General features: G+C 28.3%; 1 protein-coding gene and 1 non-coding gene across 2 annotated transcripts; one reads left to right on the plus strand and one right to left on the minus strand.

Annotated features, from left to right (window-relative positions):
* Window positions 1-381: 381 nt before the first annotated feature.
* Window positions 382-20465, plus strand: LOC111642365. The gene is made up of 11 exons (XM_023388701.1): window positions 382-609; window positions 3561-3651; window positions 3845-4228; window positions 4405-4521; window positions 4611-7337; window positions 7415-7480; window positions 7559-7708; window positions 7813-7956; window positions 8892-20093; window positions 20175-20250; window positions 20339-20465. Exons 1-11 carry the CDS (start codon window positions 580-582, stop codon window positions 20391-20393), a joined length of 15042 nt encoding a protein of 5013 aa, XP_023244469.1. The 5' UTR covers window positions 382-579; the 3' UTR covers window positions 20394-20465.
* On the minus strand, window positions 8182-8253 carry Trnap-cgg. The gene has a single exon. It is a non-coding gene; the product is annotated as a tRNA-Pro (tRNA).
* Window positions 20466-20655: the final 190 nt, after the last annotated feature.

Consider the following 20655-nt stretch of genomic DNA (forward strand, 5'->3'; position numbering starts at 1 on the left):
ATAAAAATTTTATATACTAGTGTCATTTATAACATATTTTTTTAAAAATATAAATTAGTCGAACAGGATTCAAACTCTAATTAATGTCCAGATAACTCTCGATCAGTTATATTCCTCTTCCTGTTTATATGTTTAAAATATCTCGTAAAAGTCATTTCTTTAAATAAAATTCTCACGTAACCTTTCTCACCTTTAACCCAATTAAATAGATTTTAAGTAGAAAAAACAAAAGTATTTACCTTTTTACCTTGGTGTTTTCTCGATAGAAATTTTTATTGATAATTTATAAAGGAAAATCGAGATAATTTATTGAAAAATCAAATGGATTTTTCATTTCTCTTCTTTTGACATGTTTTTCACATTTGAACTTTGTCCTATTTTCATTTATAATAATTTATACTCTTCAACTTTTTGTGTTCTTTACGTCACTAGTTAAACCGGAAATAATACGCCATCTGACGATACAAATATGTTGGTTTATAACGTGTTTTTATCGTCGGAGGATTAGTACATACGACCAAATTGTGTACGAGGGGTCGGGAGCGTGTTCGCACCTCCCGACCGTTTTAAGGTCAAGAAATGCCTTCTGTGATAGCAAAAAGTTTTCAGGTATGTTACCTTTTATATATATATAATAAAAATTTTATATATTTAACTTTTTCTTGAAATGTTCTCGAGATCTATTACATTATGTTAATATCGTTTTATTAAAACTGATCTTATTTTGTAATAAGTTACAAATGAATTTCGTCATTTTTTTCATTTACTAGTTTCGCAAGAAAATATGTAAATTTGTGATTAATGGATATAGTAATTAATTAGTAATACTATATTGAAAAGTATAGAAAATGATTTTTAAATAACCAATACGAAGAAATTCCAAGTGTTAAGCTTCCAATCAAATAGTAAAACGAAGAAAAGATTAGCAAAACTGTCAACGCGAAAGTGTCGTGGCCATTTAAAGTCTATTAAGAATAACAAAACTGATGTAATCGCTATTTACGCCGGTCACATGATTAAGGTGAGGCGTTAAATTACGTAACGTAGTAACAATATCCTGCATTTATTATTATTTGCAATCAATCTTCTATCGAATTTGAAATTTTAATCAGGATTATTTCAACTTTTGTTAAATAGGATACTTTGTTAGCAATATAGTAGATGTCCTTATGATAAACTTCGGTTTGCAATGACCTAATTGCGTACTCGAAACTACCACCCCCGAAATTGGGTCTTCACGTTTCTCTCTCACGTTTCGACACTTTCCCGGGATAATTCTAGGTTCAAAGGTTATGGGCGAGGTTTATTTGTCGGTGTACAAAATATGAATAATAATAAACTGGTCTGAATAATTTATAAACGAATTAAGTGGACGTTCTTCCTTAAACAGCATGTTATTTCTCAAGATTATTAACTCTAGATGTAGCATTAAACGCTGCAGGACAAAAAATAATAATTTAGCTTTATTAATAATATATATTAATATTATTATTTATTATTAACAATATACAGTATACTATATATTAATAATAATAACTTTTATTGCTATTAAAGTAATACAATTTGTATTTATTGCATATTTTATTACACGAGTTAAAAATTACAAGAATCTTATATGATTTAAAATATTTATTTATTATATTCCAATTATGATAATGCGCGATTCTAATATTAATAATAGTTTCACGATTAAAATATCGTTTGAAAAAATCTATGGACAAGTTTGGCTCGAATATATCATCATACCGACAAACTTATGTCGATTTTATAATTAAAATATTACGCCAATCATTTATTCATTTATATTCAGCTAAGATATTCTGACCTAAATTACGCAACAGATCTAGATCTAAAGCTGCCCCGTGCAGTTATGTTAGCATAATAACAATCGGTGCTTCTTGTGAGGGTGAGTCTAATTCTAATTCTTGTAAAGCAGAGGTTATTAAGTCTTAATAGTTCTATTTACGTATTGTTCTAAGAATTTTAAATACTGTATTTACGATGATTATTTAAATAATATTCTTTATTATAATTTAATTAGAACAATTCTATTTAATGATTATTTTTTCTTTCCGAGTTTTACTTCATTAAAACTATTATATAAAATCTTAAAACTGTTTTTATATGTAAATTTAGCGTAGAATATATAATATTTTATTTTTTTGTCGTTATAAAATTTCAATTTATCTTAATAAATTATTAACAAATGTAAATATTTTAAAATATCCATTTAATTTTTTACAAACTTTTGAAAGTAGCTTTTACCTTAGATTGTATCTATTTAACCTTAAAATTTCTCGGATATCTTGTAATTTTTTTTTTTTTTTTTTTTATAATTTCAACATGAAAACATGATGTCTAAACGTACAAAATTTGGTGATAATTTTAAAGCTATACTATAATAATTATCATCAAATTTCTGTTAAGTTTATCCGTCACATTTTTATGTTAAAACTATAATCAAAAAATAAAAAAAAATTGAGAATAACTACTATAAAGATATAAAAAAAAGAATAATATCGAGCTTTTATTATATATGTATTGTACAGTATATATATCAATACTTATTTACCTATTTATATAGCCTATTAAAAAAACTGGTCCANTGGTAATCGGCCAATCAATCAAATTTCGCAAAAAATGGACCAAATGTTTACACTGGACACCTCGGAAACCCTAAAAACATATTTTGTGCTCGCTGGTAACTTTGAATTAATCAATTTTCTTATTCGAATGTCACTATTCCACTGATCAGACAAAAGGGGGATCTTTGCGCTGATGGGTCGTTGAATTTAATTCGATATAAATGTTCAGTATTTCTATATATATATATATATATATATATATACTGTATTATAAATCTAAATACGTTCTGTGAATAATCAATAATAAGTAAACATAAAAGTAAACAAAATTATATCTTTTAATATGCTATTTATATTACGTACTTATTTGCAAAATTTTATTTCCAAAATATAAATAAATATACGAGATAAAATGGTACGCTTGTCACTTTGCTATAAAAGTGAAATATCCTTGTCTTATCACTTACATTAAATAGCAAATGACCCGCGGATATAACAAATTTAGAGAGCAGCGATTTGTGAGGCAAACGAAGATCAAAAGAGAACCTTGACCTCATCTTGTTCAATAACTCGCTTGAAAGTAGTTAGCCGTGATGTATTATCCATCGTGACATCACGTTCTCGTGAGGCGGATAATTTCGATCGATTGTTAAAAAGTAACGTGAACTAATGTTATAAAGTAATTGGACTATTTAATTATTTTAACATAACTCGATACGTTATTTTCGGAAATAATTTTCTCCTACTTAGTTTATTGATTTTTATCAATATAAACGTTAACATTTCAAAATTAACTCGAACTTTTTCAAGCATTCTTGCTCCGTTTTAGATGATTTAAATAAATAGTTTTTTAAACTGCGTAACTTCAACGGAGAGTTACATGACTTGATTTATTTATTTTATTATGAAATGTCACGTAAAAGTTTAAGCGGTTTTTTGAATTAATCAACTTGTCACCCTTAATTTTTCTTTTAGGTTTGCGAAAGTCTCGGTGTAGGTCACTCGGAAGGCGAAGGACGTACCTTAAGGCACCATCCACATTTTACTACACCTACAAGAATCGCAGGTTAATATTACATATAAACATTTCCGATTATCTAGGACAAGTATATAATTGCATTTATCATACATTTCGCATTTTTAATTTAATCGAATTGCACATTTTATTTAATTTATAAATTAGATCTTTATAAAAATGTATTTTTAAATCGCTAACCTCAAGAAATATTTCTAATAGTCAAGATTTATTTTATTTACAGAACGAAATGCTCCACTTTTTATGAAAGGAGTGAAACAAAGTAAAAATAATTACGAGAATTTACAACGTTTGGGAAATAAAAATATGAAATGCCACCGAATAAACGAACCACATTTAGACGTAGCCATCAATAACCGTTCTGATGATCAGGTTAAAAAATCGGAAATAAAAGCAACTGAAGAAACACACGAAAAAATTGTAAAATACGAAGGAAATAGAAGAATTAAAAGGAAAATAATTAAAACAACTGAATTTAGTCATATTAAAACAAAATGCACAAATGCCGAAAAATTGGATGGTTTCCTTAATGGCAACAGAAATGAAGAATTAAAGAAAAATGAGTTATGTGATTGGTTGAAATTAAATGGCTTCAAAACACAAAGAGGTAGGCCCTATATAAAATTATTTACGTAATGTAAGCCTGTATGCTATTATATTTCATTTTATTTTGATAGTTTATTAAGTCATACTCAATGTCGTGTTTATCAATATTTTACATTATTATTTATTTATTGTATGTAGTAAAATGCAAATATTTTATTTTTGATAATATTTTTATAGATAAAGCAACGGAATATGATTATAATCAATCTAAACTAAGTAAGAAATCGGATAAGAAATATTTGCACCATAAAAACAGAGTTAATGAACGAGAAAAATCGACTTTTTATAAAAAAGGTTAGTTACATTGTATTAATTATTTAAATTACATGCTTTTGTGTTTGTATGTTTATTATATGTAGCTTAAAGTTTAATTTCTCTCTTAGATTCTTCTAGAGAAGTATCGCAAGATGAAATGATAAGAACGTATTCTTCCGAAAGCACCGAATATGAAACCTCGCAAGATGAATTGATGAAAACAAACTCAACAGAAAGCATCGTAAATGATACTTCATCGAGTTACGAATATGACAGACTTAACAATTCTGATCATATTCAAAAAGTTAATGTATCATATTCTAAAACATCAATGAATTCTCCTCCAATTTCTATCAAGAAAGAACAATGGCCCGATATAAAATGCAAAATGAGAGTTCTATCGACGAAAGATAAACCATCTGTTATTCCTACCAATATTGTTTATCGTAAAAATTTAGAAAATGGAGACAACAGAGATTATTCATCATCGGAACTAGAATGGGAAACTACACACGATGAAAAACCAATTGCTACGTTTAAAATTAGGCAGAATAAAAAATATACATCGTTGGAAGAACAAGAGTATATAAATGGATCGAAATCGATAACCATTGATAAAAATTCTGCAAGAGAAAAGCCACCGTCTCCAACAGTTATGTTCAGAATTAAAACACCTACAAAATCCGATAAGTACCAGTATCATAACACAATTAATAACACAACATCAGACGAAACATCTACTTTATCTTCAGTTTCCGTTCATTCTATAGATCATTTTGTTGCAGAGAGTACAACAAATACTCTTACTGACTACATTCGAGAGGATCGTTTATCTTATCAAACGCCATCGAAACAAAGATACGAATACAAAGAGAATTTAATAGAAAAAGACTCCAGCTCCGAGAACTTTTCGACTCATTCTTCCAAAGAAGAAGAAATAAAATACCAAAATAAACCGATTGAAATTCTATTTAGAATTAAATCTTACGACGAAGAAAATACTACAAATAAAAAGAATACAGAAAAGATAATTGATAAAACATATTCGAAACAATTTTCTGACATCAAATCTCCTTCCACCGATAGCAATTGTTCAGTGGAAAGCGAACACACTCACTCGAATCGAACGTATAATCAATTTACTAGCGACAGTAAAGTTAATGATAAAAATTTTAGTTTTCCGAATAAAAAGGATAATTATTCTGCATTTAAAAAAGATAAAACGTTTGAAGCGTTTAGAGGAACATCGGAAATCGTACATCGTATTTCAAAACCGGTCAAGTCTTACGGAACAAATACACAGACTTTTGACGAGAAATCAAAATCTGATTCTTCAATAATGAAAATTTTCTCATACAATTCCCAGAAATTTGTACCAAAAGTCGAAAAACCGAAATATCAGGATTATTCTCAGAATATTTCTATCAGAAAATTTGAAAAAGAAAATAAAATGACAAGAAATGAAGACGTCGAAGAAATAAAACATGAAATTATTTCGAATAAGTATGAAAATTCATTATTCTCAAACAATAAAGTATCGGATAGAATTCCTGGTTCAGATCCCAGTAAAAAAGAATGGAATCAAAATAATTACGTAAGAACAATAAAAGATAATAATTTATCCGACTCACATAATAATTATCCAGAACAATCGCACTTTGTAGTTAGAAAACCCGCACGCATTTCTTCTGAATTTAAAAATAATGAGACTTTCGAGGAGAAGAAAGCATCAAATGATATAAATAAATACGTTGAGATAAAACATTACAGATCTGACTTTTTAAAAGAAAAATCAATTGGAAATGATAATCTTCGTCACAGTCCAAACATCGATACGATCCAATCCGATGTGAAATATGCTTCACAAAGTTTTCATGTAAAATGCAACACGCCGTATCAAAAAAGAAAAGAAAAGGAGGACGACATTCAAATACAAAAATGTGTAAACTTCGATGATCTGAAAACGGAAACTTTGATACTTAATAAATATTTCGATACAAAATCCGAAAAGACCAATTCAGAAAATCATCCTAAAGAAAAGCGATCATTCGATGATGTTTATGCATTTTCAAGGAATTATACCAATCTGAAAATATCTGAAAATCAATCGCATAGCAATAGTAATAAAATGTCTCAACTACTTCGTGTAGAAATCCCTCCGCATTGTAAACCATCGAATACAAAAAAAGAGCCGAATGTAAATTTACAGGAGGTAGACAAACGTCCCGACATCTGTAATAAGAAAATTTACGAAGAAATAAAATTGAATTCGTTGGAAACCAATACAGAGATTGATTATCGTAAGATTAATTTAAAATATTTTCCCAACGATCGGGATAAAACCAACGAGAAAACTTCATCTCTCTTTAACAATATAAAATGGCATTCAGTAAATAGAGAAAAAAACGAAGAATTTTCATCCGATTTCCACAATAAAAGTCTTTCTACCGAAATTTTAACGAAAAAATCTATTTTTACAGATGACGATATTGAAAAAATCGATAGATTGAAAGATTTCCGAAGAAATAAATTAAAATGCCAATCATTTAAAACTGAAAATCATATTAGAAATGTGGAAAATTCCAGAGATGAAAATGAATTTTATTCTCGTCTCGATGCTATAAAACAACTAGAAAGAATTTCTGAAGAAAATCGAAAATTTAAGGAGGACATCGAGAAAATCAATTCAAATCATAAGCATTTATCTGGAGTATCCATTCGTCCGGATATTTCAAGAATTATCCAGAATGAAAAATTCTATAATGAAGTTATAGAGAAGACAAGCAAAAATTATCCAGGGTTAAACAGACAATTATTCAATTCTAGAAGTCAAGACTTAAAAACAGAAAATAAAGGTAATAAACTTATAATTTATTGTATTTTTAATGTTATATCTTGCGAATTTTTATTTTATTTTATCGAATTTCTTTAGGTTCTAAGATTGACGATAAGACAGTTAAAGAAACGTATACCGTCCAAGTTCAGTTATCTCATAAAGGTGAACATTGTATAGGCTATAACTTATTTAATGTTAACGTAATTATTAAATTAAAATATATTAATATATTTTAAATAGGATTTCGAATAAAAAATTGGAAGGAAGAAGTAATTATTCATCGAATGTTATTTACCTCCTTCAAATACTGTGACAAACCTGCGTATGACGTCACAAAATCGAAAAACGTCATTAGCGAGAAACGTTTTTATATCGATGCGGCAAACAGGTGTAAGCTCACGACGCTCGTAGTGCCATCTGTTAATCGTATAAATAATTAAAATGGATTATTCTTATTTATTTTTAATTTTTTCTTTTTATTCTTTCGAAATTAGATAAATTTACTAAATCCGAAAATTCCAAAAGAGAAAATACAAGTATTTCGAATAATTCAGAAAATAATTATATTCGGGATATTTTTTCCATGCGAAATAACGGTTATTTGTTTAATATTAGAGCGGACAATACATCGAAAAGAGGTTCGTCTTATTTCATTTTATTTAATCTCATTATTTTAAATATAAATGTTTTGAAAACGGTTATATAGACTGAAGCGTCATCTATCGAATTTTTCAGAAATTTTTAAATTAATTAAATGCGTTAAAAAAAATATTAAGTAGTTTTATATCGGAAAATGTTTCATTTAAGGATTATGGAAAAGATTTAAAATAGTAAAAGTTAAAAAATATTTTTTCAACAAAACTGGGCTCAGCCGGGATTTGAACCCGGGACCTCTCGCACCCGAAGCGAGAATCATACCCCTAGACCACTGAGCCGCGTGGCTGAGGATACAGAATAACCCTTAAAAACTTGACGACGAGATACTAGAATCTTATTTTTCTTTATAAAGCGAAATAATTTAGATATGGTAGAGCAATTTTTTTTCATCTTAGCAATATTTGCTATTTCTAGAACTTTTAAATAAAAATAACACAAATAGATATTTAATTTTATTTCACTTTTAATATTTGGACCTTATTTTAGGAATAACGTTAGTCCTTGAAATTATATTACATATAATAGTATTTTTAACATGTAAAAGACATTTATTAAAGAAACTTGACATACATTTTTCGCTTTCGGACAAAAAATCAAATTTTCTTCTTCTTGACACTAATTAGAAATAAATAAAAATGAAATGTATATATTATAGAAATAAAAATAAAATTATTAAATATAATATAATTAAATAAATTTCGCAATTCCTAATACAATTACAGCAGAAAACTCGTTTCGCTTCTAAATAAGCATTTCCTTTCTTCGAAAAGTCACGTGGCCGAAACCGTATCAAATTCTGGCTGACGCCCTCTCTCGGCAAAATATTTCGAAACAAATACGTCACATTTAATTTTTTTAAATATAATTTTTTGGTATAACTTTCTTTTATTGATAAATAATTTAATTATATTTTCAGCTACTTCGTTATACGTCGTATGGATACCAGACTTTTATAAAACATCGACTTTTGATGAAAATTCGATCGTGGATCCACCCAAGGTGACTAATTTCTTATCGACATTACATAATTGTTTTAAAGATGTAGATACCGTTTGTGACAAAAGACCGGTTTGGCCACCTTTATTGCAAGAATATAAATATTCCGCTGTCTCTGCTCTGCTTAAGTCAGAATGGTCGACAGGTGGTTGTTCGATGTCACATGAAGAAAGCGTGCCAATTACTCGTGTCAAACCGCTGACATCTTTCAACCTTTCCTGTACTGAAAATTCTACAACTAACTCGCAAAAGCTATCGCCTACCGTCATCTCCAGCATCACCATTCCATTTACGGTTCGAAGTGCGCAGATAAAAGAACGTTCTTCCGGATTTCTTATGCCCAGAAATATGTTTCAAAATTCTCATCAGTTTCAGCAGAATTTACCAAACATTTGTCATCATAGACAGGTGAGTTTTAGTGAATCTTCTTTAATATCTCATAAAGAAAAGCCTACTGTACTTCGAGCTCTTTACGTCCGGACAGATAATTGTTCTCTTAACGATTGCATTGTTATCAGAAATGCTTTCAACGTTCCTCCTCAACGCACAGCTCAAATCAGTTTAACATCTCATCCAAACTTACGCTCAACAACAGATCAATTAAAGGTGTTCCAATCGGTTTGTCAGCAAGCAATTTCCATTAGTGAAAATATAACTGCTTGGTTTATATTGAAAAAGAACGTTATTCCCAATTATGAAATAGTTAGTTACTTTCACCAACTAGTTTTAACAAATATTAACTGTGAATATCCCTTATCTATTGTACTTCCTACTCTAAATAAGATCGTAGAGTTAAATGGACAGTACGTCAGTAATGCTTTAGAGTACTCCATCAACTCTATAAAACTTCAAACTTCAATTTATTTTCCTTATCTTATTATCTCCGAACAAGAATATTCACCAACAGAACAGAAAGAAGAATCTTATTTAATAGCAAAGATATCAAGAGTATTTTTATTCGGTCCAGAGAAGAATTTTAAGTCAGTTATAAGAACACAAAGGACTTGTCTTCGTAATGAAGAAAATTCTAAATTTAGATCTACAGAGATGAGAAATAATTTTGAGAACTTTTTGCCATTTAGTAAACCAAAAAATTTAGTAATCCAAAATTTACAAGATTATGAAGCAACATATCGGTGCCACTCAATTAGTAAAGAAGATCGCAGACAAGATTTGATTCCTTGTGAAAAGTTGGGATTAATATCAAGCGCGGATTCTCTGGTTGCTAAATATTCTTACAAAACACCGTCGAATCAAAATAATGCTATAAAAGTATCATGTAGACAACTGGATAAACCTTCTCAAGATTCAAATATTTATTCTCCAAAAGTTGCTAAATATACTGATTTATATTATAATAAGCATTTTTTAAATTATATATTTGTTGATGGAATAAAATCAAAAGAATTGTTAATACCGAGGTTATTATTAATCAAGCCAAAAATTAAATTCCATAAAAACATAAGATTCTGCAATCTTCTTTTCTATCCAACAATAGAGAATTCTTTAATATTATTTAATAAACCGCAAAATGAAAACTGCGTGTGTTCTTGCAAACACATTTTAGAATATCCTATTGTAATGAATATAAATTTTGTAGAATTTCCTCTTAATATCAATGTTTCGAGCAGAAGTGAAGAGTTAATTCCGAAATTAAATGCAAGATTGTATGATTTTCAAGAATATTCCAATCATTTAATAATTCAAGATAATTGTGAATCGGAAATGACAGTCACTTGTTTTAACAGAGTTAAACCATTTTTACAAATGCCGAAAGATACAGAAACTTATTTTAATGACTATATTACAAAAGAAAGAAGCATCGCTTATGAATCAATTAGTGTTTTCACGGCTTCGTCTGTTAATAAAATTAACATTAAGTGCAAAATAGAGAAAAGTGATCATTTACAAATTCAAAATATCAAATGTAGCTACCCGATGAAAGTGTTAACGGATCGTATTCTAGACGAAAAGAGGATGTTTAGTTTTGAACCGAATAATTGTAAAGAAAGTCATTCATTATTTTCAGCTAATGATCTTTTTAACACGAAATTTAACATCACCGAGAAGAAAGCAGAAAGAAAATTTGTTTCGTTAAACTTCAATGCCAACTTCGCACGTAAAAGTATAACGGACTATAAAAATTCCGTCAAAAGTCAGTTTCATTTACCAGTATCGCATCATTCTTCAATACAAACCGTAAAAACATTTCGTCCGCTAAAAATATTTTATTTTTCTTCAGGACCAGAGCAACTACTCAGTACTAGAATTTTCGAAACAAGCTTATTAAATTATATTAACAAGAGCTATTATTTCTGTGATCAGTGTGTAAACATGTTTTCTTCATTTTCTTCAAAAGAAATAATTTCAAATGTAAAGCTTGAATGTGATTTATTACAATATATTTACAAATACATTCCTTACGTAGACAATAGTTTAAGAAAATTTTTAAATCCTCCATTACGTGCTGAAAAACTTTCATCTCAAGTTGACTTATCGTATGAATTGAACGTGAGTAACAACATTTCATTCGGTAGTGTAAAATCCTTCCCTGGTCAACGTCTTCGAAAACGTTTTTTGAACATGACTTGTGAAGATACTCTACAGCAACATATTTTTACTAAATGTTTATTTGAAAATAATTCCTTAAGTGTATTTAAACTTCCTTTATGTAAAAAACAGTTCCCAAGATATGAAAGCATTCTTTCTGAGCACGTATTTAAAAAATCAATTTTACATGAAAACAATATTAAGATAATTTATATATTTCCATTTTCTACCAAGAAAATTGAAAAAATTTCTATAAAGAGGGAACATCAGCCGATTTGTAAATGCGTTACTTACTTACAAGATACTCTACCAACTTTCATTCTTGTTACCTCTCAAGCAGCTGAATGCCATTATGAATTTCATACCGAACAAGGTCTTTGCAACTTTTTTGTCGATGCTTCTTATGCATTAAAGAATTTTAAATCTATTCTTCCAAAAGAAACGAAACTCCTGCCGTATTTTGAAAAAAGCCATCAGATAATTTCTGTTATTATATTTTCAGTAAACGAATCCGTAAAAGTATTTAATATTCTTTTATCACCTTACAAATCTGTAAATTGTGCATTTGAAACTAACTTACTACAAGCGATTTGCTCGAAGGTAATGCATTTGGAAGAGGATGTTAAGATTTTTTCTGCTTCATCTCTTCAACAAGCAAAATTAGAAATTAAATACGAAGATATAGATATTCCGATAAAGCATATTAACATTCATTCTATTCCTGTTAATTATTCATTAATATATTTTATAACTTCAAGAAGAATACGTGGACGATCGCATTTAATATTTGAAACGAAATTTTTACAAGAAATCAAAAAGTGTCAATTGTTCTTTGAAAACTCTTTAAATATTTCTGAATCATCAGCACCTTTACTTGCTGAAAAAATTGATGTCTTTTCTGAAACTGATTTCCTTCAACCACTTTGTATCAATAATGTGTATCTATACGATAACATCAAAATCCTTTCTATTCCCGAAACGTCTCAAAAACAGGCTAATTACACACTTTTGTTAAATAAGTACGTTTGTAATGATTTCATACGTGTTTATGACTCAGTAAACACATTTGATGTTTCTTCTTCGATGTTTTTAAAAGCTGTCAGAAATAATGAATTGCGTGTTTTAGAAAATACTTTTAAAACTTTTTCATCTATTAATTATGCTCAACTGGTTTTTAACGTTAAGCCAGTACAAAAAATACAATTTGTAAAAAATAAGAAACAGAACGAGCCTCAAGATATCGAATTATATAATTGCGGAAATCTGTGTTTTAATCGCAACAGTATGAAAGAATTATTGTTAGAAGTCAAATTTCAATCATCTTTATTGAATTGTGCATGCTTAAATTGCATTTCCAATCATACTTCTTTGCAAGTTGTTTCTTCTTTCATGTCTTATCCACAGTTTACAGCTGAATGCAAATTCGACCATTTATCATATATCGATAATTATCGTGCAGTTATTAATTATCCTATAGACATATTTGTTGTTCCAAATTATTTAATAGAGCAAAGTAAATATACATTGATACCTGGATTAAAACAAGGATTATATGTGAGTGAGAAAAATGAATATATGTCTATAAAATTCAAATGTAATTTACATAACCTAATTACGTATCATGCTAAAAGGAATTGTGAAATTCGTCCTTTAAATATTGCTTTTAAAGATTTCAATATTATGAATCACTCAATAAACTCTTTTCTTTCGGATTTTCAAAAATACAAGCCATGTTATGTGTACGAAACATTATTATATAAACCAAGTATATCCAAATATTTTATACATCATCCTTTCAAATTCTTTACAGTCTCTTCTTTATCCTCTGAAAGTACTAAATATGTTTTATGTACTGATTCACCTAGGCATACCTGCATTTCTTCGAATTGTTTAGAGGATAACCTCAGTTTGTTTCAACTTTCCTTTTCCCTAAATAAGAAGTTTTTGAAAATTAGCATTCAGCCTCAATTTTGTTATTTCAATGAATGTGTTTCAATATATTATCCTTTCAAAATATTTTTGAAAACAACTCCAACTGAAATGAAAATATATCCAAAATTTGAAAGTTTTTTGTCGTATATCTGTAAAACTGTCTGTACTACGGATAATTCGTTAAAAGTATTCACTATATCGAGTGAGACAAATACATATAAAAATGCTCTAAATGAAACTATTTTCATTCGACAGTTGTGTATGATGAGTTCTTTACGTGAAGAAATTAATTGGTTTTCTATTCCTTATTATAAAAAAGAAGCTTTAAAATCGTTAAACGAAATTCGCCTTCTTCAGTACATCAACATAGAAGATGTTCGTGTTAATTATTCGATAAGTGAACATTATAATATTTCTTCTCAATTAAAATCGAAGTTACGACCAAAATTTGAAACAGATTTAACAAATCATCTTTCCAAATCAGATACTTTTGTTAATGATCCATTGACTGTTTTTTCTATTGTTATAAATGAAAATGAAAATTTTGTAAATTGTATCATCGAAAATGAATTGTGTAAGCAAATCCGTACGGATATAATAATTCCATTTTATACTTTAAATATTTTTTCTGTTCTTCCTAAACCAGAAAACCTATTACGAGTTAATCATGAAAATCGATTATTACAAAGTGTTTGTACTCGTTTTGAGGTGTTAAATTACCCACTTAAAAGTTTTATTCCTTTACCTTCATTAAAAGTGTTCTGCACACCAAAATTTGATATTCGCACATACATTTGTAAAGAAATTATCATCATGAACTCTCCGTTAAAAATATTTTCAGTTCTTCAAGTATCACATGAAAAGTGCTATTGCATTTTGCAAGAAACTGATTTACAAGTTGAAGTTAGTATTCAACAGTTATGTGATTTTGTGAATGATCTAAATGTGCAATCTTTTCTGATAATGCAATCGGAAAAACCAATATATCAATTACTAGAATATACTATTAAAACAGATATTACGAATGAGTATCCATTGAAGATATTTACAGTTTATTCTCCGGAAAGATTGATAACGAATCAATTATTGGAAACTTCTTTGTCTATCACGAAAAACTTAGTCGCCATTGAAGATTCTTTAAAGTTATTTACTAATTCATCTTGCTCAGAACAAATATTTTCTTACACTGCTTCTGAAATATACCAATTAAAGAACAACTTAGAAAACTGTATTATAACTATGGATTCTTCATTGGAAATAATTAAATTATCAAAGCAAGAAGAATATAAGTATTTAAATATAATTACAGATTTTGACGATAACCTTCAAGTTGTTTCTAAAACAATACATTTTGTAAATTATCCGATAAAGTCATTTTCTACCCTGGTGCTTCAAAATGAAAAATATATTAATTGCTCCATTAATCCTTTTCGAGAATTATTTACATATATTAAAAATTCGAATGATTCTATAAATATCTTTTTTCTTCGTTTACCTAAACAAGAAAATCTATTACAAACCAAATCTGAAATACGTCTTCTGCAAAACTGTTATGTGCAATTTGATTATATTAACCACACTCTCAAAATATTTAATCTTTCTTCACCAGTTAGTGCAACGGCAGAAATTAAATTTGAAACTGAATTATTGCAAAACATCTCTCAAACTTCTTGTTTCATTAATTATGCCCTTGAAAATTTATCTACTTTTAATTTAAAATCTTCAAGATACATAGACTTACACAGAGAAAATAAAATAAAACCAGAAATATGCTCATACGAATCTCGCAATTTAAAGCATAATTTTCAAGAAGACATACCTCAAGCAAAGTACGAATCTTATTTTCCACAACATGTTTGTGTATCAAAATGCACTTTATTCGAAGAATTTGTAGAAATGTTTCAATCTTCTCCAGAAATAAAGCATAAATTAGCATTAGAAATGCAAGAAGAACACATCGACAAAACATTCTTTTCTCTCCTGTATCCACTAAGTTTATTCCAAGTTTCTCCTGTTAAAATAGCGTTGGCAAAAATATGTATTAAGGAAGATTTGAATACATATTACGAAAGTTCGGTTTGTACGTTTGATAGTGTAAATTTATTTTCTGCTGATCAACAAAGACCAAAATTATTCAAACTTAAATGTGATATTTATCTTCGAGATCATATTTACGTACAGTGCAGTTTACTCAATTATCCATTTGCAACGTTTGCAAACTCCACGCCAAAAGAAGAGAAAATTCAGCCGAGTCTAAACCTCAGATTATTACATTATATTAATAAATCATTGCTTCCTGTTTCCGATTCTTTTTCAATATTTTCAACTTTACAAGAAAATTCTTTAAAATTGGGCCAAACTAATATATATCAAATGGCTTTTTCGAGCGAAATTCCTTCAAATTATATTTTGCAGACATTTTCTTCGTTCCCCGTAAAGAATAAATCACTAAAAAATTTTAAAGACAAGATTGAAAAATGTTTTTACAAGTTGACTGAAACGTTCGTTAATGTAGCCTTAAAATCAAACAGTCTAGTCAAGAAAATTCATAATTCTAAGCATGTTTTTATAAGTGTTTCGTTTGTTGAAGAATCGTTACAAGTGTTTTCACCCTTTCGATTGACAAATACATCAAAAAGAGACAGTTCAATTCAATCAATGTATATTGATAAAGCATCTTTGTGCAAGACCAAGAATGCATGTTTTGATTTTGTTTGTCGTGAAGAAAAATTCGTGAATGAAAGTCGTGAAATACGTCCTCTTCTTAATGTCATTTCAAAATGTGATATCATTAGTCATGGTTTAATAATGTTTGAAGTTCCTTATTTAGAAGATAAAATTGAATTCATTTCTGGAAGTGACTTATTTTACTTGTGTAATTCTATAAACCATCCAGTAAAATGTTTTTCGGTGTCGTGTTCTCCGTCTGAAATATGTTCAAAATATTTTTACAGCTTAAATCACGAGATTTTCATTGAAGCACAAAATCCGAATCATGTGATAAAATTATTTTCTGTTTCTTCTTTAGACGAATTAACATCGAAGCTTGATTATTCAGTGCAACATTTAAATTATATCTATACGGACTGTGTTGTAGTAAATCATCCACTAACAATGTGTTTTGTTCTACCATCTCCTACTGAAAAACATCATCTAACAATGGAAGTTACTATGTTTTATATTTATAAGTCATTTTTTCAATCATATCAATCTGTAAAGGTCTTTAGTGTTCCTTCCATTTCGTCCGAAAAATATGCATCGTACTGTTGTAGTCAAGAAAATTCCTATAATCGAGCAAAGTCATTTTCTGTTCCTATCTATTCCCAACGAAATTTAACACGGATAAAGAACGAGCTTCGTATAAATCGATCACATTTTTGCGCAAGTTGTACAATTATCGATCATCATTTCCTAAACTTATTCGTTCTTCCATCTAAAGAAATAAAGAGCTCTCATCAAGATAAAACTTCAATATTAAAATACACCTCAGAAGAGTCTTTACTTGAAAATAATATAATTAAAATAGCAAGAACTAGAGCGAAAGCTTTTGATAATAGAAATTTTTCTCAATCAATTATACTTACAGACAATTTTATTGAAAATAAAATATTTTCCATTCCGACAACCCGAAGAAAAGAATTTTTTGAAAATATTAATAAATATGTAAAAACAATTGGAATATATTCTATCTTTGATCTTCAACGTATTAACTCGTCACATGAAAGAATACTTGGAGTAAACAATCACGAAATACAATCGATGACTTATCCATGTCTTTTCTTATCAAGAGATGCAAATCAACAAGAAACTCTTTCAGAAATTTTCAAACGAAATACTGATGTATCCAACGTTCTCAATTTAACTTCTAACTTAATTGGAAAGATAAAACATCCTTCAGATTCAGAAGAAAATGATTTACTTCAATCATTAATTAGAAATTCTGCTATTTGTGGTAATATCTCGAAAACTACAAATTACTTGGTGCACTTGTCTGGATGTGAGTCGCTGAGAATGGAACCGAAGTTATTATTTAATTTAAATCAGTGGTCGCCATCTGTTTATGTTTCATCTGTTCTATCTCGAAGAGATGGATTATGTTTTGAATTGCTGGATAGCATAAATTTAAATTTTTCTGAATTATTTAAACATAGATTCGATATACAGAAAAATAATTCGGACTTTTTTAATTCTGTATCATTCGAGGTTCCGACTGATTCTAAGACAAAATATCCAAATTACAGTCGTAGCAAACAGATGAGCGAAAAACAATACGGAAATATTGATTCGGAACAATTGCTATCTACATTTGCGGAACGTCTTAAATTTAATTCTGCAGACGGTAATATTTATTCATATTCTCTTGATGTACTAAAAGACTTCATATTAACATTATATTTTACAAGTCCCGGAAGTTATGATCATGTCATACAAAAGTTTATTCAGAAAACAAATAGAGAAAAAATATCTGAAACTACCGTTTCTAAGAATTTAGATTCAATCTTTTACAATTTCTGTTCCATCAAAAACAAATGCAAATGTAAGGAATATAATGTTAGGGATAATTTGAAATCATGCGAGACCGATAACGATAATGCACTGTTATGTAATCACCAAACCAAACAGAGAACATTTACTAAATCTCGGAAGAATTGGATCAGAAGACAGAATTTTCCAATATTACATGAAATAAACATTATAAATGGAAATGGAAATTCGTCGGAACAAGAGGAAAAGTTTGACGTGAAAATTAAATATTTCGACGATTTTAACGAACGTAAAATTTCAAGATCAGAAAACGAACGTATTCATATTTTCGGACGTAACATAAAATCAGAAAATTGGAATGGTGATAACACGACTACTGAAAATGTAAATTCAAAAACTTCAGTCGAAAAAATAAAAAAAATTACAAATGAAATAAATATTAAACCATACAAAGTAAATAATACATTAACGAGATTTCACGGAATTGATTTTACTGACGAAGAAATTATCTTAAAGTTATACATGAGCGATTATTATGAAAGAATATACAAATTATACAAATATTATTCGAGGGAAGTGAAAAATAAAACTATAATTAAACATGATCCAACATTATTCAGTAAGCAGAACATTAAAAAAGTGCAGTATAACTTTGATAAGCTGTTATACGGTTTTCGCAATACATCCGAGATCCTTGACGAAATTACATCATACACATATTTAAACGATTGCAAGTTAAAAAGAGAAGGGATTATTTTCGAACGAGATGTAAATAAATTGAGAATCATGAATAAAGTCGATTCTATTATAGATGAAAGGATAAGACATTTGAAGGAGAATATCTTGAGATATTACTATCGCGAATGCTACAGAAAACTAGAGAGAAATTCAAAGAGAGTTTTAACAAACGAAAATAGTGACTGTAGCTCGAAAAAAACTAACGAAAGGACTCGCCATACAAATGCATATAATACTTTCCACCAACGATTTACAGAAGAGAAGAAAAAGTGGGAAGAATACAAATCGACAGAACTGAGAAGAAATAAAAATACACGTGATAAATACTTTTTAACACATTTTCAACGGTATGATTTATATTCCAATAAAATACCCGAGGACGTAATTTTAAAGCTCTACTTAAAAGATTACATTAAAATGTACGAAACGAATAATTTATCTTTTAAAAGAAAATTGTCAGGAAAGGAAATAAATGATTTTCAACCTTTAATACGATATAAACCTAAAATAGATAAACTTGAAACGAATAGCGATATATCGATGCAACGTAACGATATTAAATCATCTCGTGAACTACAAGATTTTATATTTTCCGAGCTTTCAATAAACCATTTACGTAATATCGAAGAAAAAAACAATGCATTTGACGCCATTTTAAAATTTTACATGATTGATTACTACGAAAGATTGAATAAAAGATTGAAATGGAAAAGAGACATCAATAAATCATCAAATTCTTTATTCAAATCTAACCCCAGTTACTATAAAAATAAGATTGAAAGTAAAGAAATGTGCGAGTTAAAAAAGATTAGATATCACAATAAAAACTATAACTTCTGTTACAATAAGAAACTTTCCGAATTCGTGGTACCTACTAATCTATGGAAGGACGATATCATTTTAAAATATTATTTCCTTTCTCCATTTCCATTTATTGATGGCACGAATAAGACGAGATTAAATAAGGCTATAAGAGAAGATAATAAAGTTTTAAAAATACAAACTGCAGCTTCCGACGATGATAAAAAATACGAAAATAATCCAATTAAAATGTCATTTATAGATGAAAATGTTTATAAAAACAAAACAATATACGAAAGGATTTTAGAAACTTTTAAAACAGTTTCGAAACACCGAACAACGAGAATGAAACCAAAAGAGTTTATGTTTAACGAAGAGTTTATTATTAAAACGGAAAGAGAAATAGAAGTGAAAAGAAGTAAAGTTTTTCAAAGAAGAGAAGTCAACACCGACGAAGATGTAGCAATTATAATCTCGTCGCAAAAAATTCAATATTTTCCTAAAGTGTTGGACAAATTAACAACAATTTCTGCAATTCCTAAAGGATTTGACGTGAGGAAACAAATGACAGTTCCAATGTTAACGCAAAACGGAAACGCTGTTGTTGATCTTAAAAGTAAATACAATATTTATAAATATCGATATTTATTATTTCTACATGCATTACTAAATCGATTTTTATTTTATTTTTCCAAAGATAAAAAGAAGAAAATGACGGATGTAAATAAAGACGTTTCCAAATCCCAATTTGAAATGAACTTCATGAATACAAAGTAAGTCAATTTTGATTTTATTATCATACATCTTTAATTTGTAATTTTTAAAAAAGTTTCTAAATATATCTATAATAATTTTAAACAGGTTCAATCAAACGGGAAGAAAAAAGGCGTTCTATACTTACGAAACATCAGTTTAAATGTTTATATTCAATTTCCTTGTGATAGTTGTATTTTTTTAAATTTTAAAACATTATTAATATATAATTGCAATTTGTTGAATTGTTCAGTAATTAAATATTTAAATATATTATTTTAAATGTGAAGAATAAGAGAAAAATTAAACAAATAAAAGATAGACGATTATGTAATACAGAAAATTTAGTTTAATACAGTATACTGTATCAATATTTAATAAAATTTGGAACGTGTTCTATGTATTAATTTTGACCTTTAACAGTT

The sequence above is a fragment of the Centruroides sculpturatus genome, unplaced genomic scaffold, assembly GCF_000671375.1.
Source record: "Centruroides sculpturatus isolate CEXI.00-Female unplaced genomic scaffold, Cexi_2.0 scaffold1706, whole genome shotgun sequence".
Taxonomy (NCBI): Eukaryota; Metazoa; Arthropoda; class Arachnida; order Scorpiones; family Buthidae; genus Centruroides; species Centruroides sculpturatus.